The sequence below is a fragment of the Drosophila kikkawai genome, chromosome X (assembly GCF_030179895.1).
Source record: "Drosophila kikkawai strain 14028-0561.14 chromosome X, DkikHiC1v2, whole genome shotgun sequence".
NCBI classification, from domain to species: Eukaryota; Metazoa; Arthropoda; class Insecta; order Diptera; family Drosophilidae; genus Drosophila; species Drosophila kikkawai.
Window position 1 is genome coordinate 8,140,909 of NC_091733.1, and position 26,526 is coordinate 8,167,434.

The 26,526-nt window shown below is 41.5% G+C and overlaps 4 protein-coding genes across 18 annotated transcripts in view; all 4 read right to left on the reverse strand.

Moving 5' to 3' along the window:
• Window positions 1-1,798, reverse strand: part of APC7 (anaphase-promoting complex subunit 7) — a 47,381-nt gene extending 45,583 nt beyond the window's left edge. For both annotated transcript variants that reach the window (XM_070287764.1, XM_070287765.1), the window contains exons 1-3: window positions 1,645-1,798; window positions 1,075-1,582; window positions 53-1,019 (exon numbers count right to left, since the gene is read on the reverse strand). In XM_070287764.1, the coding sequence (XP_070143865.1) occupies window positions 53-1,019; window positions 1,075-1,582; window positions 1,645-1,716 (1,547 nt within the window). In that variant the 5' untranslated portion in view covers window positions 1,717-1,798. The remainder of the gene's footprint in view (window positions 1-52; window positions 1,020-1,074; window positions 1,583-1,644) is intronic.
• Window positions 1,799-2,109: 311 nt separating this feature from the next.
• Pat1 (Protein interacting with APP tail-1) lies at window positions 2,110-8,633 on the reverse strand. 2 transcript variants are annotated; one of them, XM_017163583.3, is made up of 7 exons: window positions 7,759-8,633; window positions 4,727-5,340; window positions 4,429-4,653; window positions 4,240-4,341; window positions 3,483-4,159; window positions 3,261-3,418; window positions 2,110-3,135 (listed from the first exon to the last, which is right to left on the reverse strand). In XM_017163583.3, exons 1-7 carry the CDS (start codon window positions 7,924-7,926, stop codon window positions 3,019-3,021), a joined length of 2,061 nt encoding a protein of 686 aa, XP_017019072.1. In that variant the 5' UTR covers window positions 7,927-8,633; the 3' UTR covers window positions 2,110-3,018. The 2 variants fall into 2 exon arrangements, with proteins under 2 accessions (XP_017019072.1, XP_017019073.1); XM_017163584.3 differs by having other exon boundaries at window positions 2,110-3,132; window positions 7,759-8,632.
• Window positions 8,634-8,849: 216 nt separating this feature from the next.
• LOC108072413 (E3 ubiquitin-protein ligase MARCHF3) lies at window positions 8,850-10,021 on the reverse strand. 2 transcript variants are annotated; one of them, XM_017163517.3, is made up of 3 exons: window positions 9,509-10,021; window positions 9,233-9,448; window positions 8,850-9,169 (listed from the first exon to the last, which is right to left on the reverse strand). In XM_017163517.3, exons 1-3 carry the CDS (start codon window positions 9,806-9,808, stop codon window positions 8,933-8,935), a joined length of 753 nt encoding a protein of 250 aa, XP_017019006.1. In that variant the 5' UTR covers window positions 9,809-10,021; the 3' UTR covers window positions 8,850-8,932. The 2 variants fall into 2 exon arrangements, with proteins under 2 accessions (XP_017019006.1, XP_017019007.1); XM_017163518.3 differs by having other exon boundaries at window positions 9,049-9,185.
• Window positions 10,022-10,160: 139 nt separating this feature from the next.
• The window catches only part of LOC108072440 (smoothelin-like protein 1), a 49,855-nt gene continuing 33,489 nt past the window's right edge, over window positions 10,161-26,526 (reverse strand). For 6 of the 12 annotated variants that reach the window (XM_070287981.1, XM_041774937.2, XM_070287975.1 and 3 more), the window contains 8 exons: window positions 25,689-25,841; window positions 25,519-25,594; window positions 24,099-24,461; window positions 15,011-15,109; window positions 14,802-14,904; window positions 13,523-13,670; window positions 11,065-11,216; window positions 10,161-11,003 (listed from right to left, as the gene is read on the reverse strand). In XM_070287981.1, the coding sequence (XP_070144082.1) occupies window positions 10,880-11,003; window positions 11,065-11,216; window positions 13,523-13,670; window positions 14,802-14,904; window positions 15,011-15,109; window positions 24,099-24,461; window positions 25,519-25,594; window positions 25,689-25,841 (1,218 nt within the window). In that variant the 3' untranslated portion in view covers window positions 10,161-10,879. Of the gene's footprint in view, window positions 11,004-11,064; window positions 11,217-13,522; window positions 13,671-14,801; window positions 14,905-15,010; window positions 15,110-18,767; window positions 24,462-25,518; window positions 25,595-25,688; window positions 25,842-26,526 lie in introns of those variants that run through there. The other 6 variants (XM_041774946.2, XM_070287976.1, XM_070287979.1 and 3 more) reach the window with 6 other exon arrangements.

The window sequence follows — 26,526 nt, forward strand, 5'->3', positions numbered from 1 at the left end:
AAATTAATTTCTTAATTTGTTGAATTTATCAATTGATTTATTAATCGCTCACCCCAATGCCTTGTAGTAGTATTCCAGTGCCTTGATCGGCTGCTTCTCCATTCGCTGCATATTGCCCATTTGGACAAAAAAGTCCGCATGCGGATGGTAGGTCGTGTGCTGTTCCAACAGCTTCAGACACTCCCCCGTATTGCCCTCCAGCTCATAGATATCGGCCATCAGGGCCACCGCCGGCATATAATTGGCATCAATTTGCAATGCCCTCTGGGCAAACTTACGGGCTGTCTTCTTTACACTCGGATTTCCAGAGGAGAACAATGTCCGTCCAAACAATATATAGCATCGGGCTGAGGCTTGAAAGCGGCGCAGGGTCAGCGTACACATGGCCTGCGCCTCCGCATATCTCTTCTGGGCCAAATAACAGTTGAAGAGACCCTTGAAGACTTCAAAACGATACGGCAAATGGATCTGGGCATCGCGATATGCACCCGCCGCCTCCGTATACCGTTCCATATCCGTGTAGAGACGGGCTCGTAGCAGCAGTGCCTCCGGATGTCGCGGCTCCAGCTGGAGGCAACGCCTCAACAAGCCCAGACCACGCTCGAACTTACGTTCAACGAACATGAAATGGGCGCGAAGGAATAACTGATGGGCGGTGATCAGGTGCGGATGCTCAGACACTGACTCGAGTTCGTAGTCCAACTTAGCGTAGAGTTGATCCCGCTCTGCCATGGGATATTCACCCAGCTCCATCACCACGCTTAGCACACCCATGACCTCCAGATTATAGGGATTGGAGCGTAGGGCGGCAGACAGGCACTGCTCCGCTTGAAATAGCTGACCGTGATAATAGTAACACTTGCCAGTGGCCAGCAGCAAGTGTTCGCTGCACCGCAGGCAGGAGTCGGCGGTGAGCTGCTCAAAGGTTCTTGCCGCATCCAAATGGCGACAGTTGAACATTTGGGCCAGGGCCTTTACGTATATGCTCAACCAGTCAATGTCGGGGGGCAATGTGGCGGCTAAAAACGGACTAAAGTTATTAAAGAGAGCGAAGCATGGGCGTGTCTACACTACCGTTCATAACCAGCGAATTGACCTCACTGCCCTCGCAGCCCATCTCGAGCATCTCCTGGATCAGCGGCAGCGCCATGGGACACTCGCGTATCACCTCCTTGTAGGCATACAATGCCTCGGCCTTGTTCCGGCCGCTGCTGTTTGCATCGCCATAATGCTGCAGCCGGGCCAGCATCAAGTTAATCCTCGGCGTCCTTGACTTTACGGGCACCTGGAGCAGCACACGAATGGCCATCTGTGTATTCCCCAACTGTTTATAGCATTCCGCCAGGCGGCGTCGCATCTCCACGTCCCCGAACTCCGCATAGACGCTTTCAATGGCCGTCAGGCCATTTCGCTTGCGCACCATTTGGCTGCGCTGTTGGATTAGCTCCTGGAGCGTGCGTAGAGCGGCACGGAATTGGCGCTCCTCGAACTGTGCCCCGGCCAGATAGTGCTGCACCTGGTATTCCACCTCCTGTGTGGCCAAATTGCGATCGTTGTGCATAAGCGTCAGCAGCAGGCCAGCCTATAAAAAAAAAAACTCAGACTCACGGGCTTCCTTCTTTCGTTTTTCGGCTTAAAACTTACCGCTGGGATGACGCAGTCGTACAACTTGTGATCGTACATTTTCTTAATATTCGTGAACATATCGTTTTCCATTTTTTCTGCACGTTTTTCTCTTTTCACTTTACTGCTTGCCAACAAATTTCACCGAATTGAAGGATGAAAGGGAATGCAAAAGAACTTTGGTTTCTAACTGTAAATACCGCCATTATCGCTGAAATCAGTGTGGCCAGACAAACATTCGGCTCTCCACCTAAAAAATTCCAAAAAGTTTAAATTTCCCCCTGAACCTTATCTAATATATGAACCAAAGTAATTTAGTATATTGTTGATATATTTAAACAGTTAATTTTTAAAAAATTACAATTTTTATAAACAAAAAACTTACAACTGAATAAAAAGTAGAGGGAATATAAATAAATGAGTAGATATTAACCCCTCTATTCTAGTGAATATTTTTAATAAATAAAAATTAGGAAAACATCCAGATATTTGCATTTAATTTTATTATTATTTTGAGATTTACAACGCTTTCGGCTCGCACTTACGACTTACATATTATTGCTAAGTAATGCCACAAAAAAGTATCATAAGTATGTCTCCGGACTACGTCTGCGTAGCAAATGTTAATTGGTATAAATTGTCGGTTACTCCATACACATTTATTTATTTAAATTTATAGTATATATATATATATATATATATTATGTTATTTAATCTTTAATATACCTTTTGTTAACTGGAAGCTGTGAGTGTGTGTGTGTGTTGAGTGTGGTGGTGTTGGTGGTGCTTGTTCGCTTCTCCATCAAACTTTAGCGGCTGCGGCAGGAAAATACTTTTTAGATATCGCTTGGATGCATCTATAATCTATACACTTTTTGCTATTCTGTTCTTTTAACTTTAGTGAACCTAGAAAACACAAACAGGTGACCCCTTTGAATCACATTCATAAGGCAGGAGATAAATCATAAATCTTTCTGAGTTTATCGCAAAAAAAATGTTAAAAATTGAATGAAATTGGGAGTAGAATTTAAGATATTTTAGATAGAGGAAAGCGCCACGCGTAGCCCAACTCTCGGTCCTTCTAACAACTACTACTACTAAATCGCTAAACTTTGCATCAACGTCTCTATTCTAAGCCTAGGGTGGACGAGCAGGACTGGGGGGGACTGGGTCTGGACGTATTCGATGTGGGGAACAAGAAGTAAACATCATCTCAGCTTACTGAATATTAATATTTGCTAATTGGATATTTTGAAGCTTAAAAAAACGAACAATATATTAAATAAAAAACGTTGCAAAAACGAATATCTGCCGCCACCGAGACTTGTTCTCTCTCTTCCACTCTACACACTCCCCAAATTTGTATGTTTTTTTGTTGAGCCTGACTTGGGGTTTCTATGGACTGCTGCTGCTGCTGCTGGTGGCGGTATTATTGCAGACACACATGCTGAAGAACTTGGTCTTGACCTCCTCTATGGAATAGTCCTCATCGATGGCCGGATAGCTGGACTTCTTGGGGGAAAGGCACAATTGAAAAGAGAACAAAAACGGGTTCATTAGGATAATAACAAGAACTCTTTTCAATTAAAACTTTTCAGAAATTCAACTCTCATCTTGTTATAATTATCAAAACCTACGTTTTGTGTGATATTCTGGCCCCGGAGTATCTGCCAGTTCTCCAGGGTGTGCGCATACTGCAAATACTTTTCGAAATTGTGCAGCACCTCGTAGACATGGCACAGGCCCAAATAATCATACTCCAGACCAGAATACGAGTGACCAAACAGGCGCAGGCCTATGGGAAGAGATAAAGCAAGCAATAATAATTATGAATAATAAATATAGAATCTTTTACTCACTTATATCGATGCTGCGCAGGTAAAGCTTCTCGGCTTCGTGATACTTTTTCATTTGATAATTATATAGCGACGCCAGGTGGCCTATGGACAGGCCCACCTCATAGTCAAAGGCGCCCAGCAGATCCGTTTTAATTTTAATCGCCTTCTGATGCATACGTTCGGCTTCCTCGAATCGATTCATTGTCTGATACAACCGCCCCAGATTACCATAATGTTTGGCTGTCTGAACATTCACCTCGCCAAATGTTTCCAGCGAGAGTAGTAATGCAAAATTATGCAGCTCCTCCGATTGCAATAGCAAATCCTCTTCATCCATACCATCGGCCATCTTATCCAGCGCAATCTCCTCCAGCAGCAGAGCCTTGACACGCTTCGCGGATGCCAACATGAGATGATTGCTCGGCACCAGATCCTTCATGATTTTCACAGCCTTATCGACATGATCCTGGGCACAGCTAAAGTCACCGGTGCTATATTCATAGACATAGTAGGCATACGACAAATCCTCATGGGCAATTGCCACATGAAAGTTCATATTGCCAAAGATGCCGCGTCGAACGGCCAGGGCCTCCTTGTAGACCTTCACCGATTGGAATACAGAGTCTACGTTCAGCAGGAAGAAACCGTAGTCGAGGAGGGTATCGCCGTATTTCTGATGCGTTGGCCCAAAGTGTGTGCTATATGTATGTCGTAAATAATATCAATCAATATTGATACAGCGAAAAAGAGAGAGACAACCGCATGCATGCATGCTTACCGAGCCCGTCGCAGCGCCTGGCATATGAGCAGATTGGCCCGGGCAAAGTCCCGCTTAACCACACAGGCCTTGGCCGCCTGGCGCAGCACATCGATGGCAATGCTGCAAAAGAGAGAGAGAGAGAGATCCACCAGATAAGTCCAACGATTCACAAGTTTTTTGGTTAAGAGTGAGACACCAGAGACTCACCGCGGCGGCGCTGACACCTTCAGCATGCGCATGGCCAGACCGCTCCACTTGTGGCTAAAGTTGTACTCATTGCGGGCAAAGTACATGACCGATATCTGGCTATAGGTCATGGCGATCAGCTCTTGTGGCACCTTGTTGCTCAACAGGTGATTCAGTGAGATGAGCTCGTCATAGGTGCGTTTTGCCAGCTTAAAGTTGCAGTGCGCCGATTCGGCATAAAGGAGGCTACAAAAAAGAGAAAAGAACAAATAAATCAAAAGATGTTTTTTTGGAAAAGAGTGTGGATTTTATCAATTACCGCTGCAGGCAGTCCAGGCGCATAACGAGCCAGTGTCTGTGGCGCGGCAGGTGCTTCAGTCTTGCATTGAGGCACGACAATACAGATATGCTCTCCTGCATCCAACCTGCCTCCGACAGGAAGGAGCCAAGGCGCAGGCCCAGATCAATGGCCTGCAGCTCCTCGACGGGTAGCTCCTCTTCTAAGGCTTCATCGGCAGCGGCGGCGGGAACGATCACATTAAGTTTGCTTTGGTTTTCCTCATCACCAGCAATCCTTTCACTCGTCGGACAGGCGGCACTGTTACTGTTAGTATCCTCGCCATCATATATGTGCATACTGCAGTCCCGCTGTTGGTTTTCGCTTTCCTCATTCTGTTTCTGATTCTGATATTGGCCAAGCCAATGCTGTGCCTGTGCCTCCTGATCCGATTGATCCTCATCGGCCTGGACACTGTAGCGGGAGACAAAGGCTTCGGATAGGCGGCTGGCTATCAGCTTATTGCTGGCCATCAATGAGGCCACAATACGCAACAGTTTGCTGCGGGCCGGTGCATAGCGAACGAGTCGCAAAAAGACATCTAAGCAGGACAGCTCCTCCAGTAAGGTGTCCTTCAACAACTCCTTCTGTGACATCTGAGGGAGGGGGAAAGCGAAAAAATAATATATAAATATATTAATATATAAAATAACGTAAAATTTGAAATATTTAAATTTAAATATTTAATGTTTAAATATCGTAAATATCGGTATTATTGAATTATAATCAAAATTTTATTAGAGATCGATTAATCGATTTTTTTCAATTATGAAATACATTATTTATTTATTTTTTATTTTATATTTAATTATAATTTTTGTTCTGTTATAAATCTTAAATTATCGGAAAAAATCGATTTACTTCGTGATAAAAATCCCCTCTATATTGTCGATATATTAATATCCCCACCATCCCTAGAGAGGAGCAACCGCACACATTAAATCAACGAACAATGGAATATGCTTAGCCATTATCAGCAAGTTCAATGTCTCCCCTTCTCGGCAAGGTCTAGTGAAGAGCGAGAACAGGACAATCAAAGGGCGCTGATCCGATCTGATCCAGCTCTCTTTCCAGCCTTCTATTCCTTCACCCTCCCCAGGCCATGGACTGGTTGACTTGCTATTTTTAGACCCGCTCCTCATTGTCGCCGCTTTTGTTTATAATAATTTACACCGTAATAGCCCCGCTGCTCTCCGCTTATTATATGACAATACATGTACATGTGTGTGTACAGAGCATAGCGATGTATATGGAAGCCAAATTGGACAACCACCTGTGACTCTGGCCTGTGTTTTTCCCCAAAATGAGAAAATCCAGCAATAAAGCCTGGAGTTTAGTTGCTTAGATTTGATTAATATGTGTATATAGGAGGTATATCTATGAAAGAGTTCTTGAAACGTTAAATAAAAATATAAATAAATCGGATTCTTCTGCATATTTTCAATATCATACAAATTGATTCAAGTGGAAAATAGATTTTTAATACTTTTTCTATGTTTTAGTTTATCGATTAATAATTTTATTTTATTTTCTCTACTAAACTCATAGCCAAAATAAGAATGAAACAAGAAAAGAAGCTAACTTCGGCACGCCGAAGTTTGTATACCCTTGCAGATATTATTTCATTACATTTCACCTATACTTATTATGTTTACAGTTTGACAGTTACAGTTTTACATTCACACCTTCACATTTTCTCTACATCTACCGATCGCTCCTATGGCCGCTATATGATATAGTTGTCCAATTTTCATGAAATTTATACCAAATTCTAGAATAATAAAATAAGCTTATATCTCAGAGTAGATGAAAATACGTTGAAAAACAACGAAGTTATAATTTGTTTCCTATTAATTTTCCGATCGTTTCTATGGCAGCTATAAGATATAGTCGTCCGATTTTCATAAAATTTTTACCAAAATTCAGAAATAATATAAAATGGCCATATCTAAAAAATGGTGCACAAATGTTAAAAAACAGCAAAGTTATAATTTTTTTTCTAAAAATTTATCGAACATTTGTATAGCAGCTATATGATATAGTCGTCCGATCCGGCCCGTTCCGACATATATAGCAGTGAGAGTATATAGAAGACTATATGCAAAGTTTCATTCAGATAGCTTTAAAACTGAGGGACTAGTTTGCGTAGAAACGGACAGACGGACGGACAGACGGACATGGCTAGATCGACTCGGCTGTTGATGCTGATCAAGAATATATATACTTTATAGGGTCGGAAACGACTCCTTCACTGCGTTGCAAACTTCTGACTGAAATTATAATACAAGGGTATAAAAAAACACAGCGATTTCTCAAGGTGTTAATCACATTTAATCGGACAATTTCTCGTTGAAGGACCCATCTCTCACGTCTAGGGTTAATGAGCTGAGGAGGCTGAGAAAGCTGGGGAGGGTGTAAACAACTTAAGCGGAAAAGTAAACACAAACAGACACAAGTTACTATACCCCCACATAGCCCTGATAATGAGAGAAATATGTATGAGAAAATGGTAATTGCCAGTGGCGAAATATCTATAAACATATGTATACCAAAGGGGGGGCAGGCAGGAGGAGGAGTTCGCGATAAGCGGTGGCGGCCCCAACAAGTGCTGTAATCGGTATAATATGATGATCGGTGACGGAAAAGCTGCATTACGCAGAAATTTGGTATCATAATTGGATTCTAAACAAAAATAATAATAAAAACACTTGACTAAATTACTGGAAATCGTTCAACGATAGACTAACGTGTTACCTTGAAATTTATGGTTTTTATGGAATAAAAGTGGTAACAGCAATTTCCTAAAGATAAGCCAAGAGTTTAATTTTTGCTAAGGTGAAAGTTATTTAAATTTTAATAAAAATTAATGAAAACAAAATGTTCTTTTCGATTTAAGCTAGCAAATTATTAAAGTTTATCGATTTAAAATCGAAAACTTGGATTCTCTTTAATTTTCATATTCCAAGAATTCGATAATGATCGTGCGTGTCTTTACACGCACACAGCACACTCACCATTTCGTAGGCATCGATGAGCAGGTTGCGCGGTAACTCCGGCAGTCGACTGATCCTGTCCAGCGCCGGCACCTTGGTGTCCATACTGCCAATTAGGGCCTGCAGCGACAGGTCGTACAAGGCACGCGGCGTGTTGGCCATCAAAGTCAGGAGCTGCTGGTTCTCCATCTCCGTTGCGTGCTTTACCTCTCGCTCTGGCGCTGGCACGGGAAAGGGATTGGGGAGCGGGCGCGGGGACTGGCACTGGCTCTTGCGCTCAGCCGCTGCTTTCGATCGCTGGCGACTGAGGAGAGGGGAGGGCGTGGCACTCTGCAACAAGTATTCACTTTGTTGTGTGCAGAAGAAAAGAAAAACACCGAAAGTGTACAAATATTCGCACACGTGCCGCGTGAACGAAATAAGACACGAATAAAAAAAAAACAACAGAATTCAAGAGAAGGCGAACCGAAAAACAAAAAGACAAATACCGTTGCAATCGCAGCGGCCGAGCTAGGCCTGAAAAGTCGGGTTTCTGCGTTTGTGTGTGTGGTGGGTTTCGCACTTTACTTCACTTCACTTCACTTTCTTTTGAGGCGTTCTTCGCCTTCTCTGGCTTTCGGTTTTCCTTTCTTTGCCCGCAGCCAGCGCTCAGCCGACGTCGCTGCCAACAGCTCTTTGTTGTTGTTGTTGCGCTGCTACTGCCCAGCTGCTGATGCTGTTGCTGCTGCAAATGCAGCTTTACGAATGCTACCGTTGTTACGCGTGCCTCACTGCCCACAGCAATTGTTTGGATTTTGTTTAAATTGCAGATTGGCGTACTGCTTTTTGTTTTTCTTTTTGCCTTGAAAAAGATGCACACACAGCCACGCGATAGAGCTGTCAAAACTTCGATGTCGTTAATATCGTTGGCCGATAGTGATTATCGGTTGGGTACCCATGGCACATGAGCTGTGTGGCGATAGCGATAAATAATACCACTTAACCGTAAAAAGTACTAGATTTAAATGCAATCGTCAAATGTGCGGTAATACTAATAAATCTTTAATGAAAACGTTATCGATGACTTTACAGCTATAACCCGCCACGACTTATCGATTTTAAAAATGTATGACTTCGATGTTAGAAAAATCGTTGACTTTATTGAATATTGGCGGATTCAAAATCGGGCAGGCAACGTGTTTTTGGTGGATATGGGTTAGAAGAGATCAATGGCATCGTCCTCGGGCTCCACCAGGGCAAAGTCGGAGGTGCTGCCGAACAACCACCAGTGGCGCAGGATATTCCGGATCAGGAGCCCGCGCGTGGTGACGAACTCGAAGAAGTTGAAGAACAGAACGCTGGAGGTAAGCAGTGTCCCAGAGGCCACAATCACCTCCCTGACGGTGAGCTGCTCGGCATTGCCCTGGTTAAGATTATCCATGCAGTGCAGCACCTGGGATATTGTTTTACTTTCGCGAATTACTTTTGTTGAATTTAACTGAATCCGGGCTCTCACCTGCTGCAGGATAATGTTGGCCAGCGGCATTAGGGACGCACTGAACAACAGATGCTTCACGATCAGGCCACAGCACCGGTGGCAGCAAAAGGTCTTCACCATCTGCTTCAGGCTGGCCCGATCCTCCGAGATGTCGAAGACCGCATGACAGATCTCACAGCGATTACTCTGCTTGTGCATTATCCAGCGCTTGAGGCACTTCATGTGAATGAAGCCCTGCAAGAGGGTCACCTAGAGCACAGGGTCACAAAAGCAGGCCACCCACCACCCACTTACCACGCTGCCCTTGCAGGTGCAGGGACACTTGATGATCTCCATGTCGCTGCGATTCCACCGGCAGATGCGGCACGAGTGGCCATTCTCATTAGCCGAATGGATGCTCTCCTCCTGTGACAAGTTTCTGGTGATTGGTGGCAGCATCCTGTCCAAGGCTGGAGACTGGGTGGATCCCGCTCCCATTTCCGGCGAACAGCTGTGGGTGGCCACCGCCGCCACATCGCTGAGCAGCCGTATGGTCGAGGCTTCCGAGAGGACGTTCTGTGGCTGGGTTTCCGGATCCGGTTGCGACTCTGACATGTTTCCTGCGTGTATGCTATATATGCTATGGAGGCCAAGGATGTCAAGGATGCTGCTGCTGCCGACTACGGCTTTGCCCAGGGGTGTGTGTGTGCTTGAGTGACGAAGAAAAATTTGAAACTACGAATTTCTACACCGAATTTTTCAGAGACATTTTTTTGTTGTACATAAAACCACAAAATTAGACTTCCACCGATATTCTAACAAGTCGCTAGACGCCGCCTGCTGTTCTGTTGTTTCTGAGCAAAAATTTAAGAATTGAATTCAATTTTTTTTCTATTTCTCTTATTTTTAAACATTTCTGTAAAAGATTTCCATTTAAAAAAACCCGTAAGTAAATAAACTTTTGATATTGATTTGCTTGTTTTTTTATCTTGATTTCTTTTTGCGGCCTTTTCAATAATGCCATCGGTTAGTAAATGTTTCGTTCTCGTTACACGTACGTACATAGAATATATGTTTATTATTACAGTAATTCATCAATGTAAGCGACGGCACCGGGTCGTATAGAAGCTGAGGATTATCATCCATTATCCATATATTATTCCTTGAACCGATGACCGCCAGGCAGGGGTTAGTAACAGCACTGCTTCTTTCTTCTCTCCACAATTAAAATTATGACAAAATAATAATAATAATAATAATAATATTATATAAAAATAACAATTAATGCACAAGTTTCTGCTTCAAGTTCGATAACAAAAAGATAATAATGCGTAAATCGTAATAATAATAATAATGGTCAAAAAAAAGTAAAACAAAACACAAAAAACGTACAAAGTGTTAAATGAGTCGGCTGAGTCATAATGCTCGACGATAGCCTTGCGCTGAACGAAATATACAGTTAGATATTTGCAGGATCTTAAGTTGGGTCTTGACTTGCTGATAAATATTTATATATATATATATGTGTATATCTGGAGATTACGGGTTAGTGTGCGTTCCAACACGAAATGCCAAAAGGGGTTTTGAGAGGTATGCTTAAAATTTATATTGAGTTACTGCTGCTGTTGAGTTGACTTGGACTTTAGCTTGATGGGATCTAATATATAAAGTATATATAGCCAGATACTACTGGCAGTTGCGGAACCGGCGATATATGCTCTGCACGTAGACAAACACACACTTCCAGTCGGGGCGACTCATCTCCACCATGTCCTCCACGTCCAGCAAGGGTGCTATGCCAGCCTTCTCACTGCAAAAAGGTAGAGTATTAAATATATATATATAAATATATAAAATATATTTATACTTACTCAGCAACGCTGAAGGCCAGCTCAAAGTTGTGTCGGCGCGTCTGCTTGGTTAGTTTTGTGTAATCAAATGCATCTGGCAAGAAATGGTGTATCAGCGCACAAAAGGCCAGGCCGTCTGACCAGCTCGAGCTAAAGTTGCTTATTTGGACGTTCTGTGGACACAGGATATGTATAAATTATGTTAATATATATATTATATATACTTATTGATGGATAAATATATTCTCTTTTTTTTTGGCTGATTTTATGGCATTTTTCGGGGGGTCTCGTTTAATGGTCCCTTGAGAGAGCAAAAGCAGCACTACAACTTAGAATAGGAGTAAGCTAAAAGCTAGTGAGTTTCAGAGGTCTAAAATAGCAACAACAACAACAACAGCGGCCGTAACTCTAGCGATAAGCGGTAAAAGCTGTAATTTTGTAAACGCTGCAGCGCCTCAGGCTTGGGAATAGACGAAAAATCTGATACAATAATGGCAATAGAAAACCTGGTTCTCGATATAATATCGAAATTATCGTAAAGTTTAATAAATCGAAAATTGAAATATCGAAAAACATCGAAATAGAAAAATATCGAAATTCATTCTGATACAATAAATAATCTGGTTTGTCAAAATGTTCGTAAAATGTAATAAATCGAGAATTCAATCATCGAATTAAAACTACAAATATCGATTTATTGAAAAATATCAGAGAAATGTAAGTTACTCTGTTTCTCTTTTCTGCTTAAACAAGATATCGATTTGTTTGTACAACATTACGTTAAAATTTCGATTTTTTATCGAACCAGTCTCAAAATATATAAATATTTTCTGCCATCCCTTTAGGCTGCTGCATTTAATTAAGCTCTGGCGAAGCGAAAGCGGAAACGGAAATGGCTCTACATCTGTCAATTCGTGCGTGTTGTGTCTGAGTGTGTGTGTTTGAGTGTGTGTCTGAGTGTTTTTGTTTGTGTGTATTTTAATGAGTTTTTGATTAAGCTTTCAAGCCAAAGTTAAGCGCTGTTAGAAGTTTTTCTTGTTGATTGTTTGGCTTGTTTTTTTTCTCGTTAGATTTTGTTGTTAAAAAAAATGCTATAAAAATATTTGACGACACTCAAAAAATAACAGTGGGGCAAAACGGCAACTAGTAAAGAATAAAATTACAATATTGTAGGTTTTTTCTGGGATTTTTATACCCTTGCAGGGTATTATAATTTCAGTCAGAAGTTTGCAACGCAGTGAAGGAGAAGTTTCCGACCCTATAAAGTATGTATATATATTCTTGATCAGCATCAACAGCCGAGTCGATCTAGCCATGTCCGTCTGTCCGTCCGTCTGTCCGTCTGTCCGTCTGTCCGTTTCTACGCAAACTAGTCCCTCAGTTTTAAAGCTATCTGAATGAAACTTTGCATATAGTCTTCTATATACTTTCAGTGCTATATATGTCGGAACGGGTCGGATCGGACGACTATATCATATAGCTCCCATACAAATGTTCGATAAATTTTTAGAAAAAAAATTATTACTTTGCTGTTTTTCAATATTTTTGCATCATTTTTGAGATATAGCCATTTTATATTATTTTAGAATTTTGGTAAAAATTTTATGAAAATCGGACGACTATATCTTATAGCTGCCATAGGAACGATCGGCAAATGAATAGGAAAAAAAATTATAACTTCGTTGTTTTTCAACATATTCTGATCTACTTAAAGAGATAAGCTTTTTTTATTATTTCAGAATTTTGGTAAAAATTTTATGAAAATCGGACAACTATATCATATAGCTGCCATATAAACGATCGGTAAATGTAGAGAAAATGTAAAGCTGGGAATGTAAAACTGTAACTGTCAAACTGTAAACATAATAAGTATAGGTAAAATGTAATGAAACTCTGTTTTGTGTGTGTTTTCAGCATTTAAATCTATAATATAAACATCAAAACCAATCTGCAAGGGTATACAAACTTCGGCGTGCCGAAGTTAGCTTCTTTTCTTGTTTTTCCTAATTACAATCAAAATAATGGCAAAGGCTTAAAAATCAAGGAATATTTCGTTATTTAATTATTAAATTTTAATTTTATTTAATATAAATGAATCTTATTCAAGAACAATTATGTGGCTTTCATGTTTTTTTAATACATTGAAAATTTGTAGTATCGTTTTTAAAAAATGTATACAACATTTTGTAAACTCTATAAAATTTTAATTTTTAATAACGTAAAATATAGAATTTCATAATAAAATGTCGATATTGTTATCCGATAAATTATTCATTAATTTTTTTTTACGAAATATAAATATAAATACTGAGTGATTCTTTTTTAGCGTTTTGCTATATTTTGATTTGTAAAATGTTAATTTATTAATATAAATGAACAAAAACAATAACTAAGGCTTTCGGCATTTTGCAATTAATTTTTTTAGGGCTTTTGGTCTTGGGTTTATTTTTTTTGTAATTTTTTTTTAGGTTTTGGATACCTCATATTCCTGCGTTTTATGCTGACACCACTGCAGAAGTTGATCCTTGACAGTGGCGGCGCGCGCATTTAATGCCGGATCGGTAAATTTGAAATACGGTTGTGCCGAACCGCCGGGGGTCGTGGGTGTGCTTGTTGTTGGAGATGATCTGAACGAAATGAGTCAAGGTTGGAGGGTTGCAGACGTTTTAGCGAAAAACTCACACAAAAGTAATTATTAATCGGGTTCATAATCTTCTTCATAATCTTCTTAAATTTTTTCTTATTTTCTCTGTGTCTTCTATTTTTTTTATTATTATTTGTGGACGTGGGTGTGTGTGTATAAATGTATAAATATTTATATATATATTCTTGTTTTATTTTATTTTAATTTTTCTGTCTGTTTTTTCGTTCTTGTCTTTGGTTTTTTGTAAATAATTAAATTAATTAGACGTAGAGAAACACAAGGAAAGGCAAAAACAAAGAGGGAGACAGAAAGAAAAAGAGAGAAAAGGGGGAGGGACAGTTTTCAGAGACTAACTAAAATTAAAAACAAGAGCTAGACGACAGGACAGGTGAATAGACTATGTACAACACTCTTTTCCTCTCTGGTATCGATCCGTAATCGATATTTATCGAATTTTAATATATCGATATCTAAATAATATTTGTAGATTTATGGATATTGGCCATTCGTCCATTTATCGAATTTTTTCGTCGACTATCCTATCCCGGTTTGATAATTATTGTATATCGTATTTATCGATCATCAACATCTATCGTTTAATCACAAATCTTGGTTGTTTTTAAGGACACGACTACAAACACACTTCCATAGAGAACCAACACCAGAGGATCGATGTGTGTGTGTGTGTGTTAAAAGGAGGAGTGAAGGTGAAGATTGTGCATGTATTGTTTATAAATATTGTGTGTCTGTGTGCTAGATGCACCGATAACCAATTGATTTACTTATGTATGTGTGTGTGTGTGTGTGTGGGAGTGCAAGAGTGTATTGGAGAGGCAATCATAAAACAGGTATTATTTTTTTATTATTTAACTGAAAAACTTTTCATAAAATTTTTTTTTTTTACGTATTTATTTTAACAACACTGGTTTTAAACTTTAATATTTTTTATTATTATTTTTGCTTCTCCAATCCAAAAAGTTCGACCTGCACAAATGTTGTCGGTTGTGTAATGAGTTTTTCTGAGTGTGTAAACCATGTACATTTATGGTATAGTATATATGTATGTTGTGTGTTTGATATTTTCTGGATGCTCTTTGATACAAATTGGACTTACTTTTGGGCCTGCTGGGCAGCTGCCTGCTTGTCCAGTTGCTTGAATTTGGCCAAGGGCGAGATGTTTTTGGAGGCGGCGTTGCCGCTAACAGTGCGAGTGGTGACTGCGAGGGAGAGAAAATATGAGAAAATTAATTAATTATATTTAATAAAATTAATAATAAAAAATAAAGTTAAAACGGGAGTCTATAGAGGGAGATTGGGACTCACCCTTTGTGGTTGTTGTGGTCACAGTGGCACCGCCATCCTTGGACTTGGTTTCCGTTCGCTGTTCGCTGGTCGTGGAGCTCTTCTGCTGGGCAGCTGCTGCTGTGTGAATAGAGTTTTTTAGGGATGCGGTTTTCGTTTTTTTTTTTATTTATTTTTTTTTGTAGCAGCAGGTGGAAGAAAAAAGAAAAGCAAACAAATTACATTGATTAGTTATTTGGGGCCATGCACAAAATCAATTACAATTACGAAAAATAATAATAAGGGTTTTTGTTTATAATTATTTGTTTTTTTTTGTGTTTTGTATCTGGGCAGGCACAAAAAAAAAAATGTACAAACTAATGGAAAACAACACAGCACAAAAAATTCATTTGTTTTCCTACACAAATAACAATATAAAATATATAATTAAAGAAATGCATTGGCATTATTTAAGCGTGTTCACACTCCTTGTTTTTCAACTAAAGGAACGGCTCTAAGGATACGCACAAAAAACAATCCGAAAAAAACGCCGCTATTGGTGTGGCAATGACTGTGTGACGGTGCTGGTGTTGGCATTGAAACCCATTTTATGACATATATTTTATTTATGTATTTTTAACTAAGCACAGAAGAGAAGAGACTTGAAAAGAGGATTTAAAAATCGTTTTTAAATTTATTTTCAATTTAATATATTTATACTCAATTCTTTATTCTTTAATTTATCTATATTTTTAGGCAATAAATTAATTTTACCTTGATTTGTTATTTATTTTATATATACAACTATTACGTTTTATAGAAGATTTGGTAAAAATTCTCTTAAATAAATACGTTTTAATATTTATAAATTTGGAAATGAGTTTTAAATTTTAAAAAATGTATATAGTTTTTTTTAATATATTTTTGACAATTTTTAAATTTAAAATTTTGAAAAATTGGAATAAATAGATTTTTTTTCGCTGAAATAGCTAGATTAACTCGGCTGTTAAAGCTAATGAAACATTATTTTAAGCTTAACTAGCACCATAAAATTATTTCTGATTTAATACGAATTTTTCTATAATATATAAAATATAAATTTTTCAAATAGTATCAATTCTATAACATTAAAATTTCAATGTAAATTTGTAAAAAAAAAAAAATTTTTTTAATAAAAATTGATCTTTAAATAAAAATTAAATGAAAACAATACTTATAACTAAATTAAAGCCTTTTTTAATAAACATATTTTTGGCATAAATAATTTTTGTTTAATAATTCCAATTACATTTCTTTTCAACTCTCTTTGTACATACTTCTCTTCTGTGTCATAAAAAAGGGTAATGTAATGTAAATGCAGGGTATAAACAAGTCATGCACAATTTTTATATACAACTTGGTGGGTATTTACAGTAACAACTAACTAAAAAATCATGCTTTAAAATCGAAGGGACGTGGGGGAACAGGAGCAGATCAGCAGCAAACAGAGAGAGCGCTGTCGACAATAAAAAATATATAGACACGGAAGAAAAAAAATGAACCAAAAAACTAGTCAAAAAACGAAAAACTGTTTCCTCATCTCATCTTTGGGCGGTGTTATGTAAATATATATATAAACAATATATAATACTATATATATTACAGTGTATTTACAAGGAGGGGAACAGAGAGAGAAAAACAGTGTCTGGTTTACAACAAAAACAAATTAAAGGAGGGACAACATTTGGGGTTTCTCTTTGCTGCTTCCGTTTTCTTCCTTTTTCTTAAATTATTATTTTTATTATTATTTTTGTTTTCCTGCTTGACCAACCAACCAATCAACCAGTCAATAAATCAATCAATCAATCAACCAACTAACGAAACGAACGAACGAGAAAAAGAGCAAAAACGTAACAAAAAAACGTAACTGGACGTAACAGAACGTAACAGGGGAATAGGTCAAATGGGGTAAAAGGATAAGCGCTAATCTCCACACTTTTTTTATCGGCCAAGTGAAAACAACTTTAAGGCAATAACAAATATATACAAGAAGAGAAAAAAAAAACAAACACCCACACGCACACATGTAATAAACACAAAGCTAAAGAAATATTGTATAAATATATTATTAATTTTTTTTAAAGAGAAAACCGAATATTTTTGCTTATGGAAATCAAGGCATTATGGTTTATTATTATTATTTGGATTTATATTTATTTAAAAACTTAAAACTTAAACTTTTTTATCTTTTTCTTGTTTTTTTTTTGTATGCTTTATATTTTTAAATATTTTTTGTTTGTTTTATTAATAAAGAAACATTTTCCTTTTTTAATTTTGTTTTAAGAAAATTTAAAAGCAAAGTTCAGCTTTTTACGGAATAAAAAATAATGAAATCTTAAAAAATATTTTAAAATTTCATTTGATTTTGATTAAGAATCTTGATAATAAAAAAACCTCAAAAATTAAGTTAATATTATATTATTCAGACTTCCTAACTCGACTCCTATTCACATAGTTTAAAGTATCTCAAATTATTTAATATTCAAAAATATCTAGAACTTCTCTTTATGAACCTTCTTAATAACAATGAAATCATTTTGAAATTGTTTAAGAATTTTAAAATATATTTATTTTAATTATTAAAGATATCAATTAATATGAATGAAATATATTTAAAATTGTTCAAATTGTTTAAAATTTATTTATAATTTTATTTATAACATTTATTTATTTTTTATTTAGAAAAGAGGTTGCAAGTAAATGCCCCAAATTATATTGTAAAAAATATATCTATTTTTGGGTTCCTACAAAATTATTTCAATTTTGCTTGTTATTTATTTAATAAAAGTCTAAAATTGTCACCTAATTGTGTTTTTTATTTTTAATTTTTTTTTTTAGAAAATTCTTATATTGTGCTTGTGTGTGTGTGTGTGCTGTTTCTTTTTTTATGCTGTTAGGCTGCTGCTGCTGGGCGGTATGCAATGTTTTTTATGTATTTATTTGGGTTTTATTTTAAAGGCATAGCAAGGGGGCGCTGGCAAGAAATAATAAAAAATTAAGAAAAAAAAGGGGCGGCTGGCATTCTCTGTACAGTTCTGATATATAAAAATATATATATTTATTTTTTTGAATTCAACTCACAAATCTCTGAATTATTGATCAAGTTGCTGTTGCTGTTATTGTTGTTCTTTCTTTCTTTTTGTTGTTTGTTTGTTTGTTGCTTCTTGTTGTTTGTTGTTTCTTATTTCAGTTGGGACACCGAGCAGCAAACATTTTCGTTAAATTGTATATTTTATTTTATTTCGATTAATTAATGCGGTTAAAAATAAAAACAAATAGAAACCGCCGGGTCCCTCCTTTATTTTCGCATATATTTCTGCTTTTAAATGTTAATTTCTGCTTTTTCTAACTGCTATTTTCAAAACTGCTTTATCTAACTGCTTCTTCAAACTCGGAAAAAGACTTTTCTTAAAAAAAAAAAGAATTATTAAAAAAACAAAAGCTAATTCTAGACTCAACAGTAGTTTTCTTTTCATTTTTGTAAATATCAGTAAACATTAATCAGTACAGTTTTTGCCGTTTCGCAGTTATATTTATCGTTTATCAAACCCTTTTCGATATCGATTTCGACTTTGTCTCTTTCTTTTATTAAATTGATCTTTTTTATGATGATTTTCTCTTGGTTTTCATCCAGTTTTCGGAACTGGAATGCCTCTTTTTTTTATGTGTTAAATTCTTGACGGGTTTTGACTTGACTTGACTTGACTTGACATGACTTGATTGGTTGGCTGGACAGGATTTGGCAGGAGATTTTAGGCACCCATCATTAGCTGCTCGAAGGCATCCTCCACATTGCTCTCGTCCAGCAAATTCAGATTGGCTATGTGCGGCATGGTGGCACTCCGGCTGAGGCCACCGCCCATCATCATCGAGGAGGATTGATGCTGCTGCTGCTGCATCATGCTACTACTACTACTGCCCAGTCCCACCGATGACATGTTGCCATTGGAGGTGGTCGTCAGGGAACTTAGCGATTTACGTGCCGCTGCCGATAGTTTCTCGCTGGTTTTGGTTCGATTTATCGCAGACTTTCTACTCGTTATGGATGTGGTTGTGGAACGCAGCTCCTCCATTTGGTTGGGTGACTTTTGTCCCGAGAAATAGGCCGCCACGGTGCGTTGCTTCTCGCTAACCTGGGACTTGTCTATGCCCGCCTCGTACAGCTTGGGCACGGCCAGCGAATGGCCGGACTTGGTGCGTCTCAGTTCGCCGGGCGAAGAGCTGCTGGCGGCATTGGGTTGATTATACTTGGCACTGGGATTGGGACTGGTCTGCAGCTGACAGATTTGATTCCAGGAATCGCATTTACTTAATCGGTTAACCCGTGATCCGTGCTGCTGTTGATGGTGATCCTCTTCGGTGAGATTCCTTCTGCTTAGCGAGGTAAAGGCGCTTACGTTGTTAAAGACTATATTGTGGGGTATCTCGTCCTCGGGTGGCACTTGAGGCTGTGGCGTTGCCGGGGTTTCCACTATACTGGGCTTGTTCTGCTGTTGGACCACGGTGGTTGTGCTGGAGGTACTACTGGTTATAGTGGTGCTACTACTGCTGCCCCCCTGCTTGTTCAGCTGCGGACTCTGATACGCATTGGGCACATAATGATGACGCTGAGGTGGTCCAAATTTCTTAAGAAGCGGCGCATCTTCCTTGGGCAGCGAAGACTTGACTATGTCAGGTGTGTCTGAAGGCGCCGAGGACTTGTACTCTTGCTCAAAGTAGGCACTACGCTGGCTGCTCTCCAGGACATTGCCTAGGCTCTTGCGACGCAGTTCGCTTATGTGCTCCTTCTGCTGTTGGAACTTCTGTGTAGAGTTGGAGTTACTGGTGATGAGGGTTTGCTGTGACATTATACGATTCTGTAGAGGACGATTCTCATAGCTGTTGTCACCTTGAATGGTATGGCTTCGAGTGCTTAACTTGGGCCTGTTGTTGTTGGTGGTTAGAGGTGCCTGTTGGAGTAGTTGTTGGGGTAGCTGTTGCTGTAACTGTTGGGGTAGTTGTTGGGGTAATTGTTTTGGTAACTGTTGGGGTAACTGCTGAGGCCTTTGGTGAGGCATTCCTTGAGGCACTTGCTGTGGTAAGTGAGGTATTTCGTGAGATTTCGGGTGAGGTATTCCATGAGGCACTGGCTGAGGCTGTTGAGGAACCTGCTGAGACTGCTGAGGCACCTGCTGAGACTGATGAGGCACCTGTTGAGGCCCTTGATTTCCCACCTTCTTGCCCGTTGGTTGACTTAACTGTGGCTTTGTGCTACGATCCACTGGTGGTCCTGTGGAAATTACAGGTACAGAGACTGGCATCAAACCAGGAATTGATCCAGCAAGTGATCCAGAAATCGAGGATCCAGTAGCCGGACTTGATCCCGGTACCAAACCAGCAACCGATCCGGTAACCGTATTATGTACTGGATTTGCTGTCCAGCTAGTGCTGCCCAGTGATAGCGAGGAGCTGGCATTCGAGTGCTCCGAGGTGCGGCGCAAACGCTGCTGCTGGTGACTCAACGACATGGCCAAAGACTCGGGTTCGGGTTCGTCGCCCGAATCCTCCACAGGATAGGTCACCACATACGAGGTTTGAGTCTCACCCAAATAAGAGCTAGCATTATCCTGAACCTGACTCTGGGTCTGAGTCCTGGGCGGCGTATAGGTGGGATTCGCCTGATAATTCATCGGTGGTGGCCCTGCCGGTGGCGTATTCGGTGTAAACTGCGGTTGCCGCTTGGCCTCAAAGGTGCTTAGTTGCGGGAAAAGTGGTTCCACAAGCGGAGCCTGATATTGACGTCCATCGGGTGACAAGCAACCCGATTTTGGAGAACTCGGAGCCGTCAAAGGTTGCCTCTTGTGATGATGGTGGTTAGAACCGCTTCCTCCTCCTCCTGCTCCTCCACCGCTAATTGGAGCTCCCGGTCCCAGCTGCTTCATGGTGTATAGCAACGACTTGGCCGCCCTCGAGTTCCGACCATAGACCTCATCATCGCTCATATGGGCATTCCTACGATCCGCCACTCTTACTGCAGTCTGGCTGCGTGGCTTCCTCATCACCTTGGTTTCGGCACGATATTCTAGCATATTGTTGTCCGAATCCAAATCGAGATCATCGTCCGTGTTGTCCGTCATCAAAGCGGGATTTGGCATGGTCATAAAGCTGGTGGGACTATTCGGCGGACTCTCGGCATCCACATCTATGGGACTGCTAATGTAATCGAATCTCCTCGTCGGCTGCGACTGAGACGACGGCGGCGGCAGGTAGGTGGGATTGGAGCTGGTTAGAACCAAAGGAGCTGCCAGGGGATTGGTCAGTGCCTCGGCCTGCTCCACGGCACTCGTCAGACACGGCTGACTACGATAATTATGGGCACTGGCGCCGGCATGTCGCCTAACTGGTGGAAAATCGGCATAGGTAAAGGAGATATTCGTGGGCGGCGGTGGAGCCTGATAAGCCTGCTGATGATGGGGCGGATGGGATGGTGCCACCCCAGGGTCCATGGCATTGGGCAGGGATGGCCGCTTTTTAAACTCACTCAACGCCGGTGGTGCTGCCTTGGAACGCAGGGAGTTGTGTCGCTGCAGATAGACATGATTGCCATTGGGATGATATGAGGGTCCCTGTTGTTGCTGCTGCTGCTGCTGCTCTAAATTGTCTCTCAGGGAGCGCTCTTCAAAGTGGTGTGCCTTCCGACGGAAATCGCTATTGTCCACCTTGGGCTTGGCCACCCAGGGCAGGCCGATGGGTGATGTGGCCGCCGTGGATGAGGGAGAGGGTGTATTGCTGTAGGATGTGCCTGCGGATCTGGCCTGCAAATGTTGCTGCGATTGTGGCGCTTGCAACTGCTGCTGCTGCTGCTGCGTTGGTGGCTTCCAAATGGCCGGATTCGGTTGAGATTTCTGGGCAATGGGTTTGTAGATGCCCGGCTGGCTGGGAGTCTCATGCTCAATGGGCCGGAAGACGGACTGTGGGGCATGTATAAAGTTGTTGACCTGGGCCGCCTGTTCACGTTGCTGCTGCAGTCGCAGCTCCATCTCCTGCCGACGCTGACGCTCGAGTTGCTCTTGCTGCTGGCGCTGTCGATCCAGCTGCTGCTGACGCTCCTGCTGCTGACGCTGCAGTTGCTGCTCGTAATACTCCCGCTCCAGGCGAGTGCGTTCCTCTCGCTCGTAGCGCGCTTCCTGCTCGATTCGCAGTTGACGTTCCAGTTCCTGGCGACGTTGCCGCTCGATTTGTACAGCGGCGGCGGCCTGTTGTTGCTGTTGCAGTTGCAACTGTTCTCGCTGGAGTTGCTCTCGCTGAAGCTGCTCGCGTTGCAACTGTTCTCGCTGGAGTTGCTCGCGTTGCAACTGTTCTCGCTGGAGTTGCTCGCGTTGTAGCTGTTCTCGCTGAAGCTTTTCACGGTGCAACTGCTCGCGCTGCAATTGCTCTCGCTGGAGTTGCTCTCGCTGGGATTGCTCACGTTTGGAAAGCTCTCTTTGGTTCTGCTCTCGCTGGATTTGATCCCTCTGCTTAAAGTCCCTTTGTTCTCTCTGTTCCCTCTGCCTCTGCTCTCGCTGATACTGCTCTCGCTGATACTGCTCTCGCTGCATTTGCTCTCGCTGCATCTGCTCTCGTTGCAATTGCTGATGATGCATCTGCTCCTGCTTGGCCCAACCGGGCACATGACCCGGCACTGGCGGTGGCTTACCCTTGGTCACCGTTGCCGCGGCACCCGTCTCAAAGGTATGCTTAATGTTGCCAAACTTGTGCGTCCAGTTGGACACACTCCGGCCACCACTGCCGCCCCAACCCAGACCGGTCTGGTGACTCTGCTTGTTAATAAACGCCAAAAACTTGTGATCGTTCTCCGTTTTCGGTTCAAATGGCGGAACAGCGTTGTGAACGCGTCGCTTGACGCTCACCTGGACGGCCCGCTTGAGACCCAAATGGGGACCCTGATCATCCTCAAGATCCGAGTCCGAGTCACAATCCGCCATATACTTGGCCTTAGCCTTCGGTATATCAATGGTATTGGCTCGCTTCATCATGTGCCTCTTGCCGCCGCCAAAGCGACTGGAATTGGAGCTAGAATTCGAGTTCGAGTTGGATTGCGAGTTCGAGTTGGGCGACGTTCCAGTTCCCTCGGGACTCGAGTTCTGCGAGTTTTGTGCTGCCTCATAGCTGGCAAAGCTTACGGCATAATCCCCGGACAGGGGTCGCCTGTTGGTTGGATTGGGCCTAAGCTGTGATGGACTTTGTAGGGGACTTACGGCTGGTATAACCTTGGGGGATTCTGGCTGTGGCTGTGCCTGTTGCTGGTGCTGCAGCTGCTGTTGTGCCGCCACAAACTGATTGGGTCTGTAGAGTTGCGCTGGCCCTACCGCCCCAGAGCTGGGCGTCTTGGCCAGGGCAAACTCCTTGCCCTCCAGCATCAGCATATCCTCCATATAGCGCCTGGCATCGGCCAGTTCCTCTCTGCTCACGCCCACTGTGTGGCGACTGTTCCGTTGACGTCGCTTGGCGAAACGCGATTGCCGGCAGTCGGACGATTCCGCTGGCTCTGGACTATCCGCCGTTGGATCGACTTCTTCGGCCTGGGACGTGGGCTTCTGGTCGGCCAATTTCTCTGGCGCACTGAGTCCACTCTGGAGGCGGGCCACTAGGCCGAGCAATGCCTGCCGCTGGCCACCGTCGACGGCCAGCTCTTTGCCCTGCTTCAGGCTGCTCTCCAGGCGGCTTAAGGCATCGGTCACTTCCTCGACGAGACTACGATTGGCTTCACTGGCATCACTACCGCTGCTGCGCTGCTGCAGGGTGTCCCGCAATCCAGCAGCCAGCAGGCGCAAATCCTCGCCGCTTTCCGTGCCAGAGTCCTCTTTCGAGGGAACACTAAGCCGGGCTGTCGTTGCCGTTCCCGGAGCGGAGGGTGATGATGGTGATGGCGATGATCCCGTCGTGACTGGCATTGTCTCTGTGCTGTTGGCTTTGTCCCTGACCCTAACCACTGTGCTAACCTGGCTACTGCTAAGACTACTGCGTTTCCTACTACCTAAGCTACTGCTGCTCGTTGCTGTTGCTGCTGCTGCTGGTCCTGATTTGGTCGGTGCTGCAGGCAGAGACTCACCCTGCACCTGGACAACACCGTCTGTGGTGGTGCTGGAGGTGGAGGCGGAGCTACTGGCCAGTTCAACTTTGGCCAACTTTTTGCCAACACTCTCGACGACTTTAGTGGACTTGGTGGAGGTGGCTGTGGCGGTGGCAGTTTCCTTCTTCTCAGCCTTTTGGGTAACCTCTTTTTTGGTGGTGCTAGTGGTCACCTCCTTTGGGGTCACCACTTTCTTGGCCACCTCCTTTTTGGGCTCCTCCTTCTTGGGCGGTTGCTCCTCTTCCTCCTCGTCGCTGTAGTCGGTTACCTCCTCGATGATCTCCTCATACTCGCTGGCGCTGCTCTCCTCCTCCTCCTTCTCCTGCTTCGAGCTTTTTTGATCTTTTTTTTTTTTGTTTTTAGTTAGTTTAGAGAGAGAGAGATAGTTTAGAGATAAAGGATAGATGGATAAAGACATCAAGAGAGAGAAACTGGCAACGACAACGAACGCAAAAAAACAAGCAATACAAAGAATAAAAGGATCTGTAGGGTCTGAAACTTGCTGGAATCGATTGATAAACCTCCCTTTAAGGGGTCAACAAAGTGGGTTTTATTTAAAGAGTATGGAGTATGGAGAGAATCAATTAAAAAATAACTAAAAGAAATGGTATATCGATATTAAATGTATCGATTCCAGTTTTATGTGGGTCTTCGACGTGAAACGGTGAGGAAGCCATCATTCGATGACGTTTTTGAAACAATACTTGACGACAGGACAACGAATTTGAGATAAACAATGGAACAATAACGATAGCACTGGATCGATAGTAAGAGAACAATAGCACGATAACTATGTTATGGTAGAAAATATCGATATTGTAAGGATATTTGACGTGAAAGTCGATATTGAATCAAAAGTCGATATACAATTCGATTTTTGTGCAATAAATTGATATTCTGCTTGATATATCGAGCCAATATAATTGGGATACACACATTATTTGTAATAATTTTTCAATAATTTAAATTTTGATAAATCAACTACATATTTTTCGGTACATCATATCGGACTTTTGTTTTCGATATATGTACATTCCTAGCTCTAAAACGATAATACGATAACGATTTGTGTGTGGAACGCGACAGAATTGGGGACTGTTACTGAAACACGGGGACATGAAAACGCTTTTGATGGTGCGGGCAATATACCTGTCGACTAAAATGCTTAAACTTTGGTCCTATAACTGACGCGGCCTTGCCTGCCTAGCTGTGCCTAGTTGCTGTGCGCTTTATCTACAAGATAAACAGATACAGAACACAAGATATTGAGAGATCCTGGAGAGCTGCCTTGGGTCGCTGTAGTAGAACTTAAACCGCTGGGATTCATTGGGGTATATATATAATATTTACTATAATATTTAGGGTTAGAGAGAGGAAAATAAATGGGCTGTGGACTCACCTTCGCGTTCCGCCATAAGTTCGCGTAGACGTGCACGGATTTTGCGACGCTCCTCGTAGGTGGACGCCTGTTCCAGCTATGATGATTGATTGATTCGTGTTTGATTGTTAGGTTTTTTTTTTGTTTTTTGATGGGCAGAAGATTACTAATCATTAGAACATATATCTTACCAATTGCTTTAGGACCTGCTCGTCCCAAATCTCCTCGATGTCACAAGTTGTGCGTGTAACTGGTGCTGAGGAGCTGCTGACCTCAGTACTGGAGGTACTGGAGCTGTTATTGCCGGACTTGCTATAGTTATGGGTTATCCGCGTGGTCTTCACCTAAAAAATAAGAAGAAAACAAAAATGAGACTTTTTGTTTATCAACCGGAAAATCTCCCCCAAGGAAAGTGTGTCTGTGTGGGAAGCAACAAATGCCAGCTGTTCTGTGTGAATCTGGCTAAATAAAGCACGATGAGCACATACGACGACGACGACGACGACGACGACGACGACCACGAAAGCCAGCACAGCAATTATTCACTTGCCAAGAAAATTGGTCCCCAAAAAATACAACAACAACAAAAAAGACCCACAGCAATCAACGATCGAAGGAGAATAAGATCAATTTGTCACTACTAAAATTTGTCCTTAGCCGTGATTTGTATCGTATTTTGTGTGTTTTGCATTGGTTTTCAGCTTCCGCTTGATTGGCTTCTTGATCATTGATCTGTACCTGCCCGTGCATACCTGGCGTATGCGTAATATGCCCCCAAAATAATTCAAGTATATATATTACATACGACACGTTGACCACAGGCATGAACTTGAACAAAGCGCCATAATGTCGTGTATTTTTTGAACAGAAACCCAAAAAATTATTTAAAATAATTATTATTATTCGTTTTTCGAGTTCATTGATATCGTAAAACATCGAAACATTAAATCTTATCAGCTAAATGGAAAGAAAAAATTTAATTGGCATAAAAAATATAAATGAAAGAAATTTAAAAAGAAAATAAACCTC

Bases quoted from the DNA above. Each gene is read 5' to 3' on its own strand.
- Pat1 (XM_017163583.3), bottom strand. From the start codon at position 7,926: ATGGAGAACCAGCAGCTCCTGACTTTGATGGCCAACACGCCGCGTGCC. The intron at 5,341-7,758 runs GTGAGTGTGCTG...CCCCTCCCTCAG, and splicing joins TCATCGATGCCTACGAAATG to ATGTCACAGAAGGAGTTGTT. The intron at 4,342-4,428 runs GTGAGTCTCTGG...TCTCTTTTGCAG, and splicing joins AAGGTGTCAGCGCCGCCGCG to CATTGCCATCGATGTGCTGC.
- LOC108072413 (XM_017163517.3), bottom strand. From the start codon at position 9,808: ATGTCAGAGTCGCAACCGGATCCGGAAACCCAGCCACAGAACGTCCTC. The intron at 9,449-9,508 runs GTAAGTGGGTGG...ACCCTCTTGCAG, and splicing joins GCACCTGCAAGGGCAGCGTG to GGCTTCATTCACATGAAGTG. The intron at 9,170-9,232 runs GTGAGAGCCCGG...ACAATATCCCAG, and splicing joins CCAACATTATCCTGCAGCAG to GTGCTGCACTGCATGGATAA.